The following is an 18,410-nucleotide window of genomic DNA, read 5'->3' on the forward strand; positions in this document are numbered from 1 at the left end:
AGGCTTGTTGATAAGCAAGTCCCAACGCGAAATAACAAATAGTTTGTGGTTGGAAGCATAGAGCAAGACAGGTCTTGTGTTGTCTCCTTGACTTAGTTTACTGGTTTTTCAGTGCTATGACTAGCCAATTATTTCCCTGGGGGCAGCCTCCAGTCTCCTCCCCCCCTCCCACTAGCCCTGAGCTCCACAGTATACAAATTAGACGAACAATACATTTCATTGCAGAACTTCAGAACCAGAAATGGCATTTGAGAAGTAGCGATGAACAAATACAACAGGTGCATTCATAAATCGAGGATCAAATTTGAAGAGTTTTGAATTTGATTCTTTGCAGACCTTTACTGCTTGCGGAGTTTCCATGTTCCTACTGCTCTGAAACTTGTGCAAAAAACCTGCTTGCTGTCTCCAGACAGACTGGCCCTTCCTTCCTCTCCCATCAGTAATACTCAGTAGCGGTGCCCTGAGGATCATCTAGTCCTACCCCTGCAACGCAGGAATATTCGGCTGCCCCATACGGGGATTGAACCTGCAACCTTGGCATTATCAGCACCACACTCTAACCAGCTGAGCGATGTGCTGTACTGTGTTAGGCTGCAGGACCGGGTCAGTGAGGCCTTGTCGCAAGGTGTGCTGCGATTCTGGAAGTCTGCTCCATTTGCACACAGTGAGACTTTCTTCCAAGTAGGCGCATGCAGATTTGGGCTGTGAGCAAGTTGATACTTGGTTTGGATCTACCGCCTTGAGAAAGCGCACCTCGTTTCAAGCCACAAAGAGAACTTGTACGTTGTGTAATGTTGTCTTAAAAGATTATCAGTATTGCTGCATGAACTTTGCCCATTTTGCGCCCTCTCTGGGTCGCACCCAGGACAGGCTGCTGCGGCCACACCCTTGCTAACAGTCCTGGCGTTTCTTCTTTTGTTTTTGCCAGGGTGCCTCGGCGCTGTTTGATATGATTGAATACTATGAGTCAGCCACACACCTCAACATCTCGTTTAACAAACACATCGGCACACGAGGTTGGCAGGCAGCTGCACACATGATGAGGAAGGTTTGTATTCATGGTTAGAAAGCATTTCCCCTCTTCTTTCCCCGCCCCCGAAATTGCATTGCTTGCAGTCGTGTTGCAGAAAGAGGGCAAGCATTGAGCCCGTGTCCTCATTCATGCCCAAGCCCAGTTTCACCGTCAAGCTGCAGCTCCCATTGCCTGGAAATGCCATAAGTTAACATTTCTGGGGCAGTGCTATTGCTCCCTCCCCCCAGCCAAGAGAAAAAGACTTTCCCTCCCTTAGAGTGAGCATTGACAGGTTCTCCACGATTCCATGGGCCCAGCTGTAGATTTCCCTGGTGGAAGAAATTTGTACTGTCTGGTGCCAGTGGCAGACATAGGGACTCCAGTAGGACAGACTATATTAATGTTCCAGCAAAATTACAATTTAAGCAGGCAGCAAATCCTATCATATACACACACACCTTGATCTGAAGAGTAAAAGATTCCCTAACTATTTTTAAAAATCCATAAAAATGTGTTGTGACAGTTGTGCCACAGAACTCAGACTAAAAGTAAGGCAGAAATGGAGGGGGAGATATACGTGTCCTTAAGGCAAAGTGGGTTTGTGCTGATTCCTTGAGAGCGCTGGGTAAGCTATTGGAGCTGCGAGAGCTGACAGGGGTTTTAAAAAATCCTGATTTCAGCCCATGCCCTCCATGCGAAAAGGGAGGAGGGCCTTGAGATGAACAATTCCTATAATTTCCAATTTTATTGTTTCCTGCCTGCTTCCCACTCTGTGTGCTTTGCTTTACAAAAGCTTGAAAGAATCTGTTCCCATGTGCAATTGACTAAACCTTGGTGATCCTTTCGTCTGCCTCCCACCTTAGCATTATCTCACTGTTATCTCGATGGCGTCCATTCAGGTGTTGAAACAGACTTTGCTGGCGACTTGATCTATACCTGCTGACCTTTACCAGGCACGAGGAGCTCAGGATGTTTTCCTGAATGGCTTTCGGAACACACTGTGAAAAAGCTGGTTCCAGGGTCAAGCAAGGTTCATAGTGGGGAATCTCATTTCCTGTTAAGTTATGCCAGTCCATTTACTTACGCCATGATCTGCAGTAATAAACCATAGAATAAGTTCAGATTGACACACACCCCTATTCACACCCGCGCTCCGTTAATTCAGGAACTCAGTGATAATCTCCTGCTTTAACGGGCTTACGGATCTTGCTGTTCCTAGCTGCAAATAGAACAGTTTCCCCAGTGTGGAGTGCTATGCAAAGCCTGCACAGCAGACAGGAATCTTGGGCAGGGGCTAATGCTTCTCGCCCTTACCACAAGTCTCTTTAAAGTTTTTTTCTCTTTAAACAGCGACAGCAGCCTCTGTACCCATCCACAGCTTGTGCAGCAGGGCTGCCTGATGCCAAGCGCCAGGCCCGGTGGCAGCATAAGGCAGCCCCAGGACTTCCTCCTGGGAGGAAGAGCTAACCCACCCACCCTGCGAGACGGGGGGCTTGATCATCTGAGAAGCCCGCCCCTTCGCTCGTGCAGGGGGTGTGAGCTAACTCTTTGTCTGTTCAGGAGTGCGGCTGCTAGCTCCTAAACGGAGAAGTCTACCAGAGCCCCCACCCCCGTCTCCAGCTTGTGCAAGGAGGCAGCCATGCGCCCCTCAACGCAGAAATAGAAACAAGCCGCCTGCCTGTGTGGGCAGCCGAGGGAGGAAGAAGCTACATTGGTCTGGCCGACGTCGCTTGTTCTTCCGTCAGCGGTATGAGGGCCAGTGCGAGATGGCTGCTTCACCCGGCGTTATAGCATGAGTGAAACCACAAGCTGTGTCCCTCGCCATGGGCTGCAGCCGGGTGCTGGTGGCATGAGAACTCGGGAGCAGCAGTGGTTTCACTTTCAGTACAGTGGTACCTCGGGTTACAGACGCTTCAGGTTACAGACTCCGCTAACCCAGAAATAGTACCTCGGGTTAAGAACTTTGCTTCAGGATGAGAACAGAAATCGCACGGCAGCGGCAGCGGGAAGCCCTATTAGCTAAAGTGGTGCTTCAAGTTAAGAACAATTTCAGGTTAAGAACGGACCTCCAGAACGAATTAAGTTTGTAACCAGAGGTATCACTGTATACTGATTGTTCTCTCCTGCTGCGCATGTCTGGTCCACTGCATACTCTTCTGGCTGCTTCCAGCCCTTTGACTTGGCTGCGCGACAACCTGCTTTGAGGTGCTGGCTAAGAGCACCTCTGGCTCACGGGCGTTCTGAGCTGAAACGTTTGTTGATATCCAGGCACAGCACCATTCATACCTTTCTATGACCTGACTCTCAACCTTTCCTTCCTTCCTCAGACAAACTGCCTCCAGTACTTGGACGCCCGCAACACACCTCTGCTCGATCACTCGGCACCGTTTGTGGCGCGCGCCTTGCGCATCAGCAACAGCCTGGCTGTCCTGCACCTGGAAAACGCCAGCCTGTCGGGGCGGCCCCTTATGTTGCTAGGTGAACAGCTTGAGTTGCCCTCTGTGTACCCAGCCAAACGCCCTTCTCTCTTGCTGACCCTCCGCTTCCATTGCCCCTTTTCCTAATTCCCCGCTGAGAGCTCAGCTTGCTGTTAGCAGGCGTCTTTTCTGCGAGGGCTCCTTGCCTGCCAAAGGCATCCCTCTGCAGCACTGCGGATGTGCCAGCATTGGTAGTCATAATGAGGGGCAGAGCGGTCCCCACAGATGCAGGAAGAAGCCCCCTTGTTGCCTTCCCTCATCCCTGGGCTCTTCAGTCTGCCTAGATCCTTGAAAGGCGCAGTTTGGGGGCTCGAAGGGCACCCTTGCCTTGCCAAAGCTCCCAGATCCGCCTGCAGAGTCCATGATGGGGGGCAGGGGATGTGTCGAAAAATATAGGGGAGGATTGAATAGGAACCACACATGCTCTGGTTTTGGTTCATCCTGACTCTTCCAAGTATGAAATCCAGGCTTTACCACTAACATTGGACTCCAGTTCCCAAAGGCGTCATTTTTTAAGATTAGCCCAGGTGAGAGATACCAAGAGAAGTAGAGATACTTGGGAGAACGCAATGCCCACACCTGGTTTTTTGCATCCTGCTGAAGGCATTAATAATGAATAGGAGCCAGCCTAAAGAATGCTAGCAATAATGGATGAAGTTTGAAAGACAGTCGCCTTCAGTTACGTGCCGCCTAGTGACAAATGCCCAGCTGCGGCTGACCTTGTGCTTTCAGTTCCAGGTGTCTATAAATGAAGAGCAGGGAGGGGTGGGTTGTTAAATTCCATTCTCTTCCTCCTCTTGGGTAGTCAGTCTTTGCAAGCCAGTTGTGGTCTCTCCGCAGCCCCAGGCAGAAGGCAGGTGGATTGAATGAGAACTCATGGCTTTCAGAGAAAGTTCTCTGTATTGGGCAGGACAAGCAGTTCCCCTCCTGAGATTTTGTAGGCTTCCAAGACGCCGCTGCCATTTTCTCATACATGCCCTTGAAGCGACCCCAGCTTATCTCCTCTTTACTCACTTATTACGTCTTGAGGTGGATAAATTAGCAGGAGAAGGGCTGGTGGATTGTGCCTCTCCTTGCTCCATCCGCATGGGGCAGCCAGTCCACCTTGTCTTGTGGGCAGGAACGGGGAGTTGTCTCACTGAGGAAAACTGGAGAAAGACAGCAGACCTCATTATTTAACTTGTTGGTTTCAAACGGTCGGCCAGTTGGCTGGTGGGCTAATTTAGGCCAAGGTGAGATCAAGGGGCAAGGCCCATCTCTCCTCCTTACTTGCTGTTGGCAGACTCATAACAGGCCGAAGCCAAGGGCTTGTCCTGTGAAGGGATGCATCAGTCGCACAGGGGGTCTGTGGCCTGGACTCACATCTGCTGCCCAACTGGGCAGGCAGAAAGCTCGCTGTCACCTGGGAGGCTCAGCAAGGCAGCCGTTGTTGTTTAGTTGTGTCCGACTCTTTGTGACCCCCTGGACCAGAGCACGCCAGGCACTCCTGTCTTCCACTGCTTCCCGCAGTTTGGTCAAACTCATGCTGGTAGCTTCAAGAACACTGTCCATCCATCTTGTCCTCTGTCGTCCCCTTCTCCTTGTGCCCTCCATCTTTCCCAACATCAGGGTCTTTCCCAGGGAGTCTTCTCTTCTCATGAGGTGGCCAAAGTATTGGAGCCTCAGCTTCAGGATCTGTCCTTCCAGTGAGCACTCAGGGCTGATTTCTTTAGCAAGGCAGCCACTTCTCTTTCATTTTATTCTCCCCTTTGTCTGCTTTCCAGCAACGGCTCTCAAAATGAACATGAATTTGCGGGAGCTTTACCTGGCTGACAACAAGCTGAACAGCCTCCAGGACTCGGCTCAGCTGGGCAACCTCCTGAAGTTCAATTGCTTCATACAGATTCTGGACCTGAGAAACAACCACATCCTGGACTCAGGTGAGGGATCCCTGCTTCGGTCTCCCCCCAAATTCTTTGCGAAACCGAGAGGAGGGCTCAGGCTGTGTCTCTGTCTGCGGTGTGCTTAAGAAGAAAGACAATAGTTGCGGTCTAGGCCAGGGCGGCTCAAATTCTCTTCCAAGAAATGGTCGGGTTCTGTTGTTTGAACACATGTTGTTTGACATCGTTGGATGTCAAGAGAGATAAACTGTTATACAACCTTCCATAGACACCTGAAGGCAGCCCTGTATTGGGAAGCTTATAATGTCTGGTGTGTTAATTAATATAGTAATATATTTTTATTTTATTTGTGCCAAACTACTCACCAGCAAGAAGTTCTTCTAACTTGGAAGAACAGAGCCATCAGCTACTTAAATGAGTTTGGTTGGCTCAGATCATCTACCTATCAACTGGTTAAATCCTTGAACACATTTACCGTATTTTTCGCTCTATAACACGCACCCAACCATAACACGCACGTAGTTTTTAGAGGAGGAAAATCCGTAGGCATGCCACCCATAGGCATTCCCTCCATAACACGCACAGACATTTCCCCTTACCTTCTAGGAGGAAAAAAGTGAGTGTTATGGTGCAAAAAATACGGTAATTTGAAATAAAACGTGACACGTTTAGCAGAACCTCATGTGGGTGTCTTTTGCACATAACGGAAGGCGGCGTTGGATATTTACAACCAGATAAAAAGTTGCCGTCTTCAGTTTCCCCCTTTATAAAAATACCCCTCCTAACTAGAACCAAAAGAACCAATTGAACTTAACACGGGGAATTTGCCCGGCTGTTGCCGTCAGAGGATATAAATCTGATGAGCAAACCGATTTAGCTGTTCCCTGAATCGGACATGCAGAGAAAATGCAAATGTGTTCTTATGGTACTCTTCTGTCCTTTTAAACACAAATCCAACGAGCGCACAAAATTTCCCCGGCTGCCACCGTGACAGCCGAGTTGGCGGAGCGAGGGGGGAGAGAAAGGGGAGGGGGATTAGTTGAGACAAGGAAAGTGCCGCCTCCGAAAGCCGATGGTGCCTGGGTATTTGTGTCCGACTGAGCTGGTGTCGCGTCTAATGAGGGCTGCGGAAAGGGACTCCCCTCCTCCCTCCCTCAACTGCTCGTCATTCGCTTCACAGGCCTGGCGTACATCTGCGAGGGGCTGAAGGAGCAGCGGAAAGGCCTCGTCACCCTGGTGCTGTGGAATAACCAGCTGACTCACACCGGCATGGCTTACATGGGGATGACGCTGGTGAGTCACAGGCAGCCTTGCTGCCCCGGGGCCTCGTTCTCTGGCTCGGGAGCCAGAGGCCAGTCAGAGCTCCAGCCCGACCCTTTTCTGTGGGAGCTTTGTTGGGCAACATGTTGGCCCTCTCTGCCCAGCTGATCAGTTATCTGGGGTTTGCGCCTTGGGGCCTCCTGAGTGCAACATGGCAGCTCTGCCACTGAGCTTTATCCTCCTCCTTCCATGTTAGGGGTGGGAACATCTGGCCTGGTGCAGTCTGGGGGGGGGGCAGGGAGTCACCAAAGCACACTGCGAGCTGGAAAGCCCAGAGGCAGCTGCACTTGCTGCTTCTCTCTCTCTCCTACCCATCCAGCCCAGCTTGAAAACAGAACCTCCTTTTTCTCCTTCCCGGTATTGAAAACAACAGACAGCTACCAAAAACCATTATAAATCTACGGCTGCTGCTGCTGCTGCCATCTTTAGAATACAGGCGGTGACCATTCTAGGGGCGTCCAATTGACACACAGGTCCTTTTGCCCCCGGAAAAAAGGCAGGGTGAGAATGGGACCCTTGCACGAAATGTTCGCTGCCTGTACTGCGTTCAGCTGTCCCATCTAGAAAAAAAGGGTAATGGAACGCAGGAAGTTGCCTTAGAATCATAGAATTGTAGAGTTGGAAGGGACCACCAGAGTCATCTAGTCCAGCCCCCTGCAATGCTGGAATCTTTTGCCCAACATGGGGCTCGAACCCACAACCCTGAGGCTTAGAGTCTGAGCTCTACCGATGGAGCTATCCCAAGGAGGCTATCCCTTATATTGAGTCAGACCGTGGGTTCTCCCTGCTGCCTGCGCTGACCAGCTGTGCCTCTCCAGGGTTTCAGGCAGGAAGTCCTTTCCAGGCTTACATGGAGATGCCAGGGATTAAATTTGGGACTGTCTGCCTGCAAGGCTGGTGCTCTTATCACAGAGCTGCAGCCCTTCCCAGAATAGGTGCTGAACAGGACAACTAAAATGGCTTGGGGGCTCAAGGATTTTCCTCCAAGGAATGGCTAATGTTTGCTTTTAGCTGCAAGTGTGTGGAGAGAACGTTTTGTCCCTTTCTCATCACCTGGTGAATTGGATTGGCTGTAGTTAAGAGACAGAAAATATTTCATACAACTCTGTTGTATGTTGGACCTGCTTTGGGTTTCAGTGGGTCTGCCTTCTACCCTCCTCACAGCTGTGGATTTGGGAGTAGGGAGGAAGGATGAGGTCCCTGCTGAATGGGGGTTAAACTTCAGCCAGTTGCCAGTTCTCTTACGAAACACGGGGTTTATTTCCCACTTGGGTGGCCAGAATCCTGCACAGAGAGCCTTGCAAATTCTCGGGCCATGTGAGCACCAGCAGACCTGAGGACAGAGTGACTCAAAACCCAGATTGTGGAAAGCCCTTCCCACAGAGGTGCATTTGGCCCCCAAACTTGTATGTGGGTTTTAAAAACTACTTATTTTGGGCTGTACCTTCTACACATAAGGCCTTCATTGTTAGAACAGCCGTTCCTCTTAAAAGAGCTCTGTATGTATGCAGGAATTCTGTATGGTGGTTCTCATGTCCATGCTGCTGCCATTATCAATTTAAAAATCTGTTGTGTGAATTGTGTCTTTAGACCATAGGCCAGGTTCACGGGTGAGGCTAACTGAAACCATGACTTTGTGTGAACAGGTGAGCATGTGGGTTTCTGGACAGGCAGTTGCAGCCTCTTCGGTTCTCTGTTTGATTCTGTTGCTGGGAGCTAAGCCGTTGTTTGTCTTAGCGTGTCTTTCAAAGCTCGACTCATTGTTCGTCTCACTCCAGACAGACCACAAGGTCATTACCAAGGTGTGTTTCTTGATTTACAGTTCATGGTTTGCCTGAAGGAGACAAAGCGTGAGCTCAGGTTTAGACAACATGCTAATCCTCAAACCGTGGCATAGCTCGCAGTAGTAACAGGACCAGAGGAGGGACAAAGCAACTGCAGTCTCCTCTCTGGGAGCTTGCAGACTCACTGGACTGGGCTGATCCCTGGTTTGGGTCGGTGCTGTGTGCAAATTGAGCCATTGTGAGCTGCCTTGAAGTGGACTAAGCCCCCAGAGGCAACAAACCAACATTTCCTGTTTTCATCTCCAGCCTCACACTCAGAGCCTGGAGACCCTGAACCTGGGACACAACCCCATCGGCAATGAAGGTGTCCGCAACTTGAAGAACGGGCTCATCAGCAACCGCTCAGTGCTGAGGTTGGGCTTGGCGTCGACCAAGCTGACGTGTGAGGGTAAGCCAGGCCACGCAGCCTCCCCGGGTGCTCAGGCGGGGCTCTGTCTTTTCCGAGGGCAGAGCAGCCGCCACAGGCTCAGCCCCTGCCTTCGCGTGGACTCACTGGCTGTGTCTCTTGGTGTCCAGGCGCTGTGGCAGTGGCGGAATTCATCGCGGAGAGTCCCCGGCTGCTTCGGCTGGACCTTCGGGAGAACGAAATCAAGACCGGAGGGTTGATGGCCTTGTCTTTAGCCCTGAAAGTCAATCACTCGCTGCTCAGGCTGGACCTCGACAGGGAGCCCAAAAAGGAATCGGTGAGTCTGTGCTGTGCTTCTGTTGCAGGCCGAAGGAAGCGGCTGGGAAAACCAAAACCCTCCTGAGATGGCCTAGTTTGATTTCCTGCTCATATTAGGCATGCAGGGAGTGCTTGAACCACCAGGGGTGCCCCTGGAGCCTTCAGTCCCCACCTAGCCCATAGAACTGTAGAGCTGGAAGGGATCCCAAGGGTCAACCTCTGGTTAAAAACCTCCAAGGAAGGAGAGTCTACAGCCTTCCGAGGGAGTCCGTTCCGCTCTCAAACAGCTTTTACTGTCAAAAAAGTTTTTCCCGGATGTTTAGTAGGAATCTTCTTCCTTTTAACTTTGAATCCATTGGTTCAAGTCCTACCCTCTGGAGTGGGAGCAAACAAGCTTGCTCCATCCTCCATGAGATATTCCATTGAGATATTTGAAGATGGCTGTCCTATCTCCTCTCAGCCTACTCTTTCCCAGGCTAAACATACCCAATTCCCACAACCGTTCCTCATAAGGCTTGGCTTCCAGACCCTTGATCATCTTGGCTGCCCTCCTCTGCACATATTCCAGCTTGTCAACATCCTTCTTAAATGCCCAGAACTCGCTTTTTAGGCTGTTGTGGGTCAAGGCTCTCAGCCTTGCATGAAATGGGATGATTTTGTGTACATCACCCTGAGTCCCACTAAGACAGGTTGGGATAGAAACATCAAAGCAGAAGCAAAAAGGGTCTTTTGAAAAAGGGGGGGGGGAGGAGTTTGGCTGGGAGCAGGAGATGGTATGAAGATGGAACAGGGTATTTTATAAAGGGCGGAAGCCACACACCTTAGCATTTACTCAGCAGTGCATGGAAACAGAATGGCTTAGCCATGTGCTTTCCTGGTCCCTCATGACGAAACACATAAACACTCTTGACGTCTACAGGTGTCTAAATAGCTGCTTGGGAGCTTGTGGCAAATGCCTTCGTGTGGGCAGCTGTCTCCTGTTCCCAGCGATGTATATTTCCAGGCCCCACAAGCATCCCTCGCTGACATCACACTGCTGTTGCTACTGAGCTGCCTTCATTTGAAATGCCGCGTTGTAAAAGCTTTCTGTGTCGCGAGGCAGTAACATGATTCCACCTGTCAGGGAGCAAAAGCCTTTGTCCGAGCCACACGATACCCACCGTCTCACGTTTCCGTTGCTTTAGGTCGGTTTTGCTGGCGTAGCTTTGGCTCCGCACGTGGCGTGTGCCAGCGCAGCCAGCCAGGTAACCCTGCTGCCTCTCCGATAAACCTTCCGCTCCAGAAAAATAGAGGCCCAGTGGCTGGCACTGTCACAGGTGTGCTGTAGGCAGGTAGAAAAACTCCACTTGTGCCAGGCATTTGGCTTCTCTTTGTCCTTTCCCACTTGTGGAAGGCCTTCCCCGTGTGGAAGAGCTGTGGCACAGTGGCAGAGCGCATGATTTGCACGCGGAGGAGTCCAGGTGCAGCCTCCAGTGTCTCCCATGTAGAGATGGGAGAGACTCCGCCTGGAACCCTGGCGAGAGCTGTTGCTAGTCAGTGCGGGCGATACTGATCTAGGCACACCGATAGCCAGACCAGCTTCCTGTGGTCTGTCATGGTACTGTTGGGCAAGGGATATCTGGAGTAAGTAATTGACTCTTTATTGTCAAAAGTACACCTACAAGTTAGGAAAATGCAGATCTGTCAGTCCGACGTCTCTCAGCTACTCCCAGGTGTGCACTCGATGAGGCAGTTGTAGCCACAGAGAGGCCCACGAGAGATGCACCCCCACATTGAAACTTGCCGCAGGGAGAAAAGAGGCACATCAGCAAAATCAGGAAGAACTTTCTGACAGTAAGCGCTGTCCGACTGTGGAACGGACTCTCCTTCATTGGGAGTTTTCATGCAGAGGTTGGATGGCCATTAGTTGTGGATGTCTTAGTTGAGATTCCTGCGTTGAGGAGGGTTGGGCTAGAGGACCTTTGGGATCCCTTCCAATTCTACAATCTATGATGTTTGATGAGCGTTCAAATGTGTGTTTTCTCCTCCCCCTGCATTGCCTATGAAGGTCCATACTTTGCAAGAGGCTTCTGCGTGTGTAATTTGTCTGGGGCCACAGTGGTCTTTTGATTCCGTCCAGCATAAAAGCTCTCTGATTCCATCCAACCCAGGCAGCACCTGAGCTCAAGCAGGCAAGGCCGAACTCATCCAACGCCCACCTTCAGGCTCTGTGTCAGCTTCCCTTACAACGGTGGTTGGGACCCTCAGACTCTTGGGCCCCAAGCCTTTCTGTCTGCCCCATGCCACTCTCCCTCTACCACACACAACCCTCCCAGCCTATCCCCTAGTGGCCCCATTTCCTTTCCTCCTGGGATGTTTTGCCTAAGCTGGAAAATGTCCTTGAGCTCTGACAAAACTTGCTTGCATGGAATCATAGAATCATAGAGTTGGAATAGACCACAAGGGCCATCGAGTCCAACCCCCTGCCAAGATAGAGAGGAGGTGCATGAATATGTGGGGAAACTAACCTGGCATTGAAAGATAAAATTCCTTGCTTTGCCAACTTTGCCTCCCCCCCGAAAGTTGTCCAGGAGGCTGTGGGCCCCTCAGGCTGAAAAATGTTTTGCGTACCCCAGCTTTACAATAAATGGCGCCCCTGTGCCTTTCAGCTGCTGTGCCGCTCACCCACCCGCCTTTCTCCCTTTTGCAGGTGAAGAGCTTTATCGAGACGCAGAAGGCCCTCTTGACGGAGATCCAGAACGGCTGCAAGCGCAACTTTGTCCTTGCCAAAGAGAAGGAGGAGAAGGAGCAGCAGCTCCAGCAGTCCGCCTCCATGCCCGAAATCACCATCACGGAGCCCCTCGAGGAGGGGCCGGTGGAGGACGAGGGGCAGAACGGCGACATGGCGCCCACGCCGGAAGAGGGGGAGGAAATCAGGGAGGTGCCGCCCTGCCAGGAGAATGGGGAGGCCGACAAGAGAGCTGGTGGCGACGACGAGTCCTCAGACTCCGATTCGGACACAGACGAAGAAGAGGATGAGAAGCTGGTGATGAAGGCTCTCCCGCCGTCGCCTCAGAAGCTCAGCAGCCCTGATCACGCGGGCGACTTGTCCAAGCCACCTTCCCCCCCAAAGACCAGCGGTGTCCTTAGCCCCAAAAGCAGGGTGCTGCCCCCCTTGAACACTACGGAAGAAATAAAATGTGAATCTCGATTGGGAGTCACCAGTGGGCCTCCAGCCCAGGCCAGCTCTCCCGGGAACGAGAGGAGGATTGCGGTCTCCAGCCCTGGGCGAGGCCACAAAATATTTGTCGTTACGCGGGTGGAGAGCCTGCCAGAGAAGGCAGCGCCGGGGGGCGCCGATACGCGGCAAGAGGGGAGCCCTCTTCCTCCACAGGCTTCTCCGCCAAAGCCCAGCGACCCTCCAGCCCCGCAGGCTCAGCCAGCAAAGACTGAATGCTCAGACGGACAAGCGACTGAGGCTGTTCCCAAGTGGGCGGCTGGCTCAGAAACCCCTCCCTCCACACCAAGCCCTGTTTTGGGGGCAGAAAAGATGAACTCTGGGCCGTGTGAGAGCGCTGTTCACAGCTCTCTGCTGCCCAACGGACTAAGGATGGAGTTTGTTCATGCACTACCAGATGCTCCCTCAGGGCATGATGGGAAAATGGCCAGTTGCTCTGTAGAACATGGTAAGCACATAGAGAGAGAGAGAGAGAGCACACTTTGCATTCTGGGAGAGGCGTTTATATAGGGTATCAAACAGACCCTACTCTTATTGTGTCAAGGAATGAAACCGGGGGGGTGGGGAGCTGTGGGGGGGTGGGGGTGGGCTCAGCCGTATGGAGTCTTGCCTCCTAAAAGGCAGGTGACTACGGATTTCACAGGGATTTTGAACGCAGAAGCAAAGGCCAGGTTTAGACACCCCTTGGGAGCAGGTCGAGGACCTGGCTGACTCTCCGTGTTTCCACTCTGCTTTCCAGAGCTAAACTGTTCCAAGAACGAGAAGGAGCTGGAGGAATTACTTTTGGAAGCAAGCCTAGAGATGGGGCAGGAGCCAATGTGACGCTTTAGGTAAGGGAGTTGCGTGTCAAAATGGGCAGAGGGAATATGCTGCCTGCTAAAAGAGGGGGGGGGCTCCAGGAAGGATAACATGGGGTTGGGGCAGGAGCTCTTCCTCCCTGCATTGCTGCACCAGCAGAATGTCACCTAGAAAGCATTAATCCTGAACACACTTAAGCAGGAATCAGGTCCCGCTGGGTTCAGTGAGATTTTCACTTTCTAAGTAAGTAAGCTTTAGCACAGCTTTTCCCAAAATTGGGCTTTTGGACTACAGCTCCCATCATCCCTAGCTAGCAGGTCAGGGATGATGGGAATTGTAGTCCAAGTTTGGGAAACACTTCTTTAGCAGAATCTGGTGACTTACCTGAGCATTTTGAAAATTCAAGCTTGGTGTGCCTATCTAGTCAAGCTTCTCAATCTCATGGAGTTAGAAACAAATCTGGGTGGTGTTCAAGTAAATATATTTACCTAAAATGTATATATTATATATATTTACCCAAAACGTATATAATACAGCACAGCAAGAGGAGGAGGGAAGTATTTGTGAGGGCTGAGAATGGGGAGGGCAGGATACTTGAGCGACTGTTAGAGTAGTGGTATTTCTAGATGGGGATAACCTGAAATACATGCTTATTATTCAATATATTGCTGGATGGGGAAGCAGAAGCAGTCAGTGTGGTGCTAACATCCCGGGACAAATTGAAGGGAGAAAGTTAAGAATGGAAGGGGGCTGAAGAGAATTGTAATGAAATTTTCTTTAAGGGTTTCAAACCTCCCCCCCTCCTTTCATTGAAAATTTAGCACTGTGCCATTTTTATGAGTCGGTAAGAAGCCGGTGATTTTATAATTAGATACGGGTCTATATCTGCTTGTGTTGCCCTCCCACTCTGGTCTCCCGAACCTCTTTCTTGCTTCCCTCCCCACCTTCTCCTTTTCTCTCTCTTTCAGTTCTGGGCCATTCCGCATCCAATGGGGTCTCTTTGGGGAAGCGCCTGCCTAGCTTTACCTCCTCCCTTCACCATGTGATTCCGAAAACAACAACACCACCGCCCCCCTGACTGCCACACAGAGGCAACGTGACAAGCGCCGCCCGTCCCGTTCCCCCGAACGGCATCCATTTCCAACTGTGACCATTTCCCCTGCCGCCGCCACCCCTTTTCTCATTCTCGAAGTCTTCCCTCTGATAAAAGATGTTCTGTTTGGAGGGGGGGTCGGGATTCAGGAAACAGAAGAGCCGAGGAGACCTTGACCCAGGAGAAGAGCTTCCTTCAGGGCGAACTCTTGACATCTTTTGCTGCTTTGGTGTGTCTCCCTGGAACTCTTGCCAGGAGGGGGAACTCAACAATGTTTTTTGTTTCGTTTTTTTCCTTTTGCAAGGGGATGCCCCTTGCAAGTGATTTCACAAGGCAGAGAGGCTGTTTTGCGGACTCGGATCGTTGGCACCGCCTCTCTCCAGTCTAACTGGGAAACTTTAAAAGGAAAAGGGCGAACACTACAGATGAACAGGGCCCTGTATGTTTGCTTTGTGTGTGTCGCGAGCGCCGCAGGTCCCAGTAGGTCCAGTTTTCCACGAATGCTTGGGGAGGAGCAGGCCTCTCCTGGGTCCCGCTGGCTGAGAGCGCCGTAATGCTGTAGCTCCCTTGCCAAGCAAGACTATTGAGGCTGTTTAATCCGCAGCACAGACTACTATTTATTTTTGTTTTCCAGTTTCTCTTTCCCCACCCACCGCCCTCCCTTACTTGCGTCTCCTTGTTTGTTTGTCTTTTCTTCGGTGTCTGTTGAACAGAATGGGAACAGTTTTTCCTCCCGCCTTTTAACCTCCAACCACCTTAAAAAAAGGAAAAGGATCTCTGCTTCCTCCCAATTTGCAGAGTGCACCAAATCGGGAAGCCACCAAGAAGCTGCTTTCCCCTGGTGAAGTTGTTTGAAGTAAGCTGAGAGAGAGAGGGAGAGAGGGAGAGCGTGCCCCGGTGTGTGTGTGTGTGTGTGTGTGTGTGATGCCTTCTTGTGCATTGATGGGCAACCTTTGCCCATTGCCCACCAATAAGAGGACTGCCGTGGCTTCGACTGATCCGGCTTCTCCTGTCCTTCAGCAGAGAGAACGAGGCAAACTCCTTGCATCTCTCCTATCAAGATTTGTTCTTCAAGCCATACCGTGCCGAACTTTTGGACGATGGGGGTGATACTGTGTATGGCTTGACTGTTAAAGTAGCGAATATTTTAACTGACCGTAAAACTACATAAATGGCACGTTTATGAAGAGGGCAGGGTGGTTCTCTTCTCTCTCCCCCCCCCCCTCCGTTTTGTTCACCCCATGCGATAAAACTGACGTGAGAAACTTCTTAGGATGCTGCTGATTTTGGGGGCAGTTTTCATCTTTTATTGTTACTTTGTTCTTCAAAAAGTTGTAGGCTTTCCCACAGTTCCTGTGCGTACATCAGCTGTGGACAAGGACCCAGCTGCAGTGATAAGAGTGTTATCTTGCTATCACCAGGGCCTTGCGGGGTCCAAAATCACTACTTTTGTAGAAGGAGGTCGAATCCCTCACAACAGCACCCCTATCCCACTCCCTGGAACTTCGATTTCCTTGAGAAAGGGGGGCAAACGCACCACCAGTTGAAACACCAACTGCTCTCCCAAGTTTTGCTCCACAGAGGAAATGCTCCAGGCTTTGTGGGTCTCCTGGCCGGCCGTTCGGCGCCGAAAGCGGGGAGGAGGTGGGTTGCTGCAGAAAGCGTATTGCTAGAGGGTGGGTGGGGGTTGATTATTTTATTTCTCAGGGAAGGACTTTTTTGCAGCCAAAAAAATACCTGGGATTGCGGGGGAAGCTGGTGGAGCCAACAGTGCAGTCCCTCCTCCTGCCCCCCCCCTCCGGTGGTGCGTTGAGACCCAGTGGAAGAGATCCCAAAGGCTATTACGAGAAGCTCCGCAAAGACCAGGTTCAAGTGGCCTCAGAGATTAGCTCCGATAGGCAAGGTTTCTTCCAAAAGAGAAGAAGCTTGCCTGCCAAGATGGGAAACCAGGACTGATGCTTTCGTATGTCGCCAGTCGGATGAGAGGCAGGGCAACCAGCCCCCTTGCAAGGGGAAGTCTGTGTTGTAGGACGACAGGTGTAAAAACAAGCGCCCGTCTGTTTTTGTTTCGAGCCTAGGTGCGGCGGGAAGAGTAGGCCCTCTCTTTGGGTCCTTACATTCTTTTCTCACGAAATCCCGCTGGGATCACTCGACTCTAACCCTGGTTGCTAGCAGGAAAGGAGGAAAAAGAAACACGCCTCATTCTCCCTACGTGATGGACTACTTTCCTCCTGTTGACACGAAACGAAATCTCCGCAGGAGATTTGCGGTACTAACCCCGAAACGGAAGCGAAAAGGAATCTCTCTCTTTTTTGTATAGACTTAGCAGAGGAACCGTTTTCTCCGCCGCAACACCCTCTAAAAATGTGGGGGGGGGGGAGGGTGGCAGCTGTTGGGTAGACATAGAACTTTATGCTTTTTACTTTATTATTATTTTTCTTAAGTGCAATAAAAATCTTATCAGGGAGCTTGAGAGGGCACTTTTGCTGCATGGAAATTCAGGCTGGAGAGGCAGGAGGGAGAAAAACAAAAACTTTGTGTGCCCACCATCTGCTTGACCATGATTCCTTTTCTCTCTCTCTCTCTCTCACACACACACCTTGACAGACAGACACACATGGAGTTTTTGCTTCGTTAACACTACATTTACAGAAAAGAAGATGGCGCCAGTTTGATTTTGTGTTCCTTTTCCTCCCTCCCCCATTTTTTTTTTTTTTTTGGCTAAAGTTTGTCATTTCTGTTTCGTGTGTGTGTGGAGTTTTATTTTTGTTGAAACTGTCTTCTATTAAATGAAAAGCTGCATTCATCACGTGGCTTCTCTCAGTCTCTTTGGGGAAGGGTTTCCAAAGCACAACCTGCGTTCTCGCCCCATGTCGCAGTCACATTTTGCCAGCAAAACGGACGCCAAATGAGCGGTGTTGTGAATTGAAAAGTGTGCCGAGGCTGGCTTGGGTCTCTGCACAACATCCTTCTTATTTATGTATTGCCGTTGGGTGACAATGTGCTTTTACAGAGTGACGTAAGCAAAAAAAAAAAAAAAAGAGAGAGAGAGGCCTGATCCCTCAAAATCTTCCAGCGTAATTTATCAATGGGAGAGGAAGGGAAAGGAATTGTGCATACTGAGATTTTATTTTGGTGTAGAACGAGAGGACTCTGCGGGTTAAACTATGAGCTTCGGAAGAAACTTTGTTTTTTGTCTTCTCTGGCTTTCCCAAAAGCTTGGAGAGACGCTGCGATTTCATCGCCTGGCTGCACAACAGCTTTGCTAGTTCTCCTCCCTCCACCCAACTGCGTTACACATCCACATTCATCCTTGAACTTTTGCTTCCAAGCCTATCGGGCACTGCAGTTGTTTGGTGTTTTTTTTTTTTTGCTTGTTAGCGTTTGGTTGCTTCATGGGCAAATAGATCTGAGAAGAGATTAGGGATTGGAGCAATGAGCCCTGACCCTTTGCAAAGGAATTGATGCCTCTGAAGCCGGGGACACATTGTGCACTTGCGCAGTTCCGAGGGAAGGAAGTAAAAGGGGGCGGGGTGCTTACTTGCCAGACGAGAGACGCCAGGAAAGCAGTTTGAGGAAGAGCTCAGCAGGCAAGGTGTAGAGCTTTCCTACCTTTCTAATAAAAGCAATAATCTACCGGACTAGCACCCTCTGGTGTGAGAAAGGTGGAACTGTCAGGAAGCCAAAGGGAAAGATGCCAGAGTGAATTCCTCGTGACGTAGTAATACTCATATGCAAGCTTAAGTTTTTATTTTATTTTAAACTCCTCTGAAACTTCTTCCTGCCATCAGAAAGGTGGGGTCCTGCTCAAGTGCTTATCTCTGATGCATGTTTTAAAAGTGCATTCTGAAATAAACAAGCCTGTTTCGTTTTTTGCTTTTTTTGGGTAAATCCTCCCCCCACAAAAAAGGAAAATATTGCCACTGCCTGGATAGCTCAGTTGGTTAGAGTGGGGCGATGATAATGCCAGGGTTGCAGGTTCGATCCCCGTATGGCACAGCTGTGTATTCCTGCATTGCAGGGGGTTGGACGAGGGGATCCTTGGGGTCCCAACTCCACAATTACAGGGCCTAGAAATATAGAGGGTGGCGCTGTGAGTTAAACC

General features: G+C 50.6%; 1 protein-coding gene across 1 annotated transcript in view; it reads left to right on the top strand.

Moving 5' to 3' along the window:
- The window catches only part of PPP1R37 (protein phosphatase 1 regulatory subunit 37), a 50,214-nt gene extending 33,102 nt beyond the window's left edge, over positions 1–17,112 (top strand). The window contains exons 5-13 of the mRNA XM_081200191.1: positions 929–1,048; positions 3,340–3,490; positions 5,253–5,408; positions 6,550–6,662; positions 8,780–8,921; positions 9,050–9,216; positions 11,887–12,862; positions 13,154–13,244; positions 14,181–17,112. Coding sequence (XP_081056317.1) covers positions 929–1,048; positions 3,340–3,490; positions 5,253–5,408; positions 6,550–6,662; positions 8,780–8,921; positions 9,050–9,216; positions 11,887–12,862; positions 13,154–13,236 — 1,908 coding nt within the window. The 3' untranslated portion in view covers positions 13,237–13,244; positions 14,181–17,112. The remainder of the gene's footprint in view (positions 1–928; positions 1,049–3,339; positions 3,491–5,252; positions 5,409–6,549; positions 6,663–8,779; positions 8,922–9,049; positions 9,217–11,886; positions 12,863–13,153; positions 13,245–14,180) is intronic.
- The last annotated feature ends 1,298 nt before the right edge of the window (positions 17,113–18,410 follow it).

Source organism: Podarcis bocagei (assembly GCF_964188305.1).
Source record: "Podarcis bocagei genome assembly, chromosome: 7".
Lineage (NCBI taxonomy): Eukaryota > Metazoa > Chordata > Lepidosauria > Squamata > Lacertidae > Podarcis > Podarcis bocagei.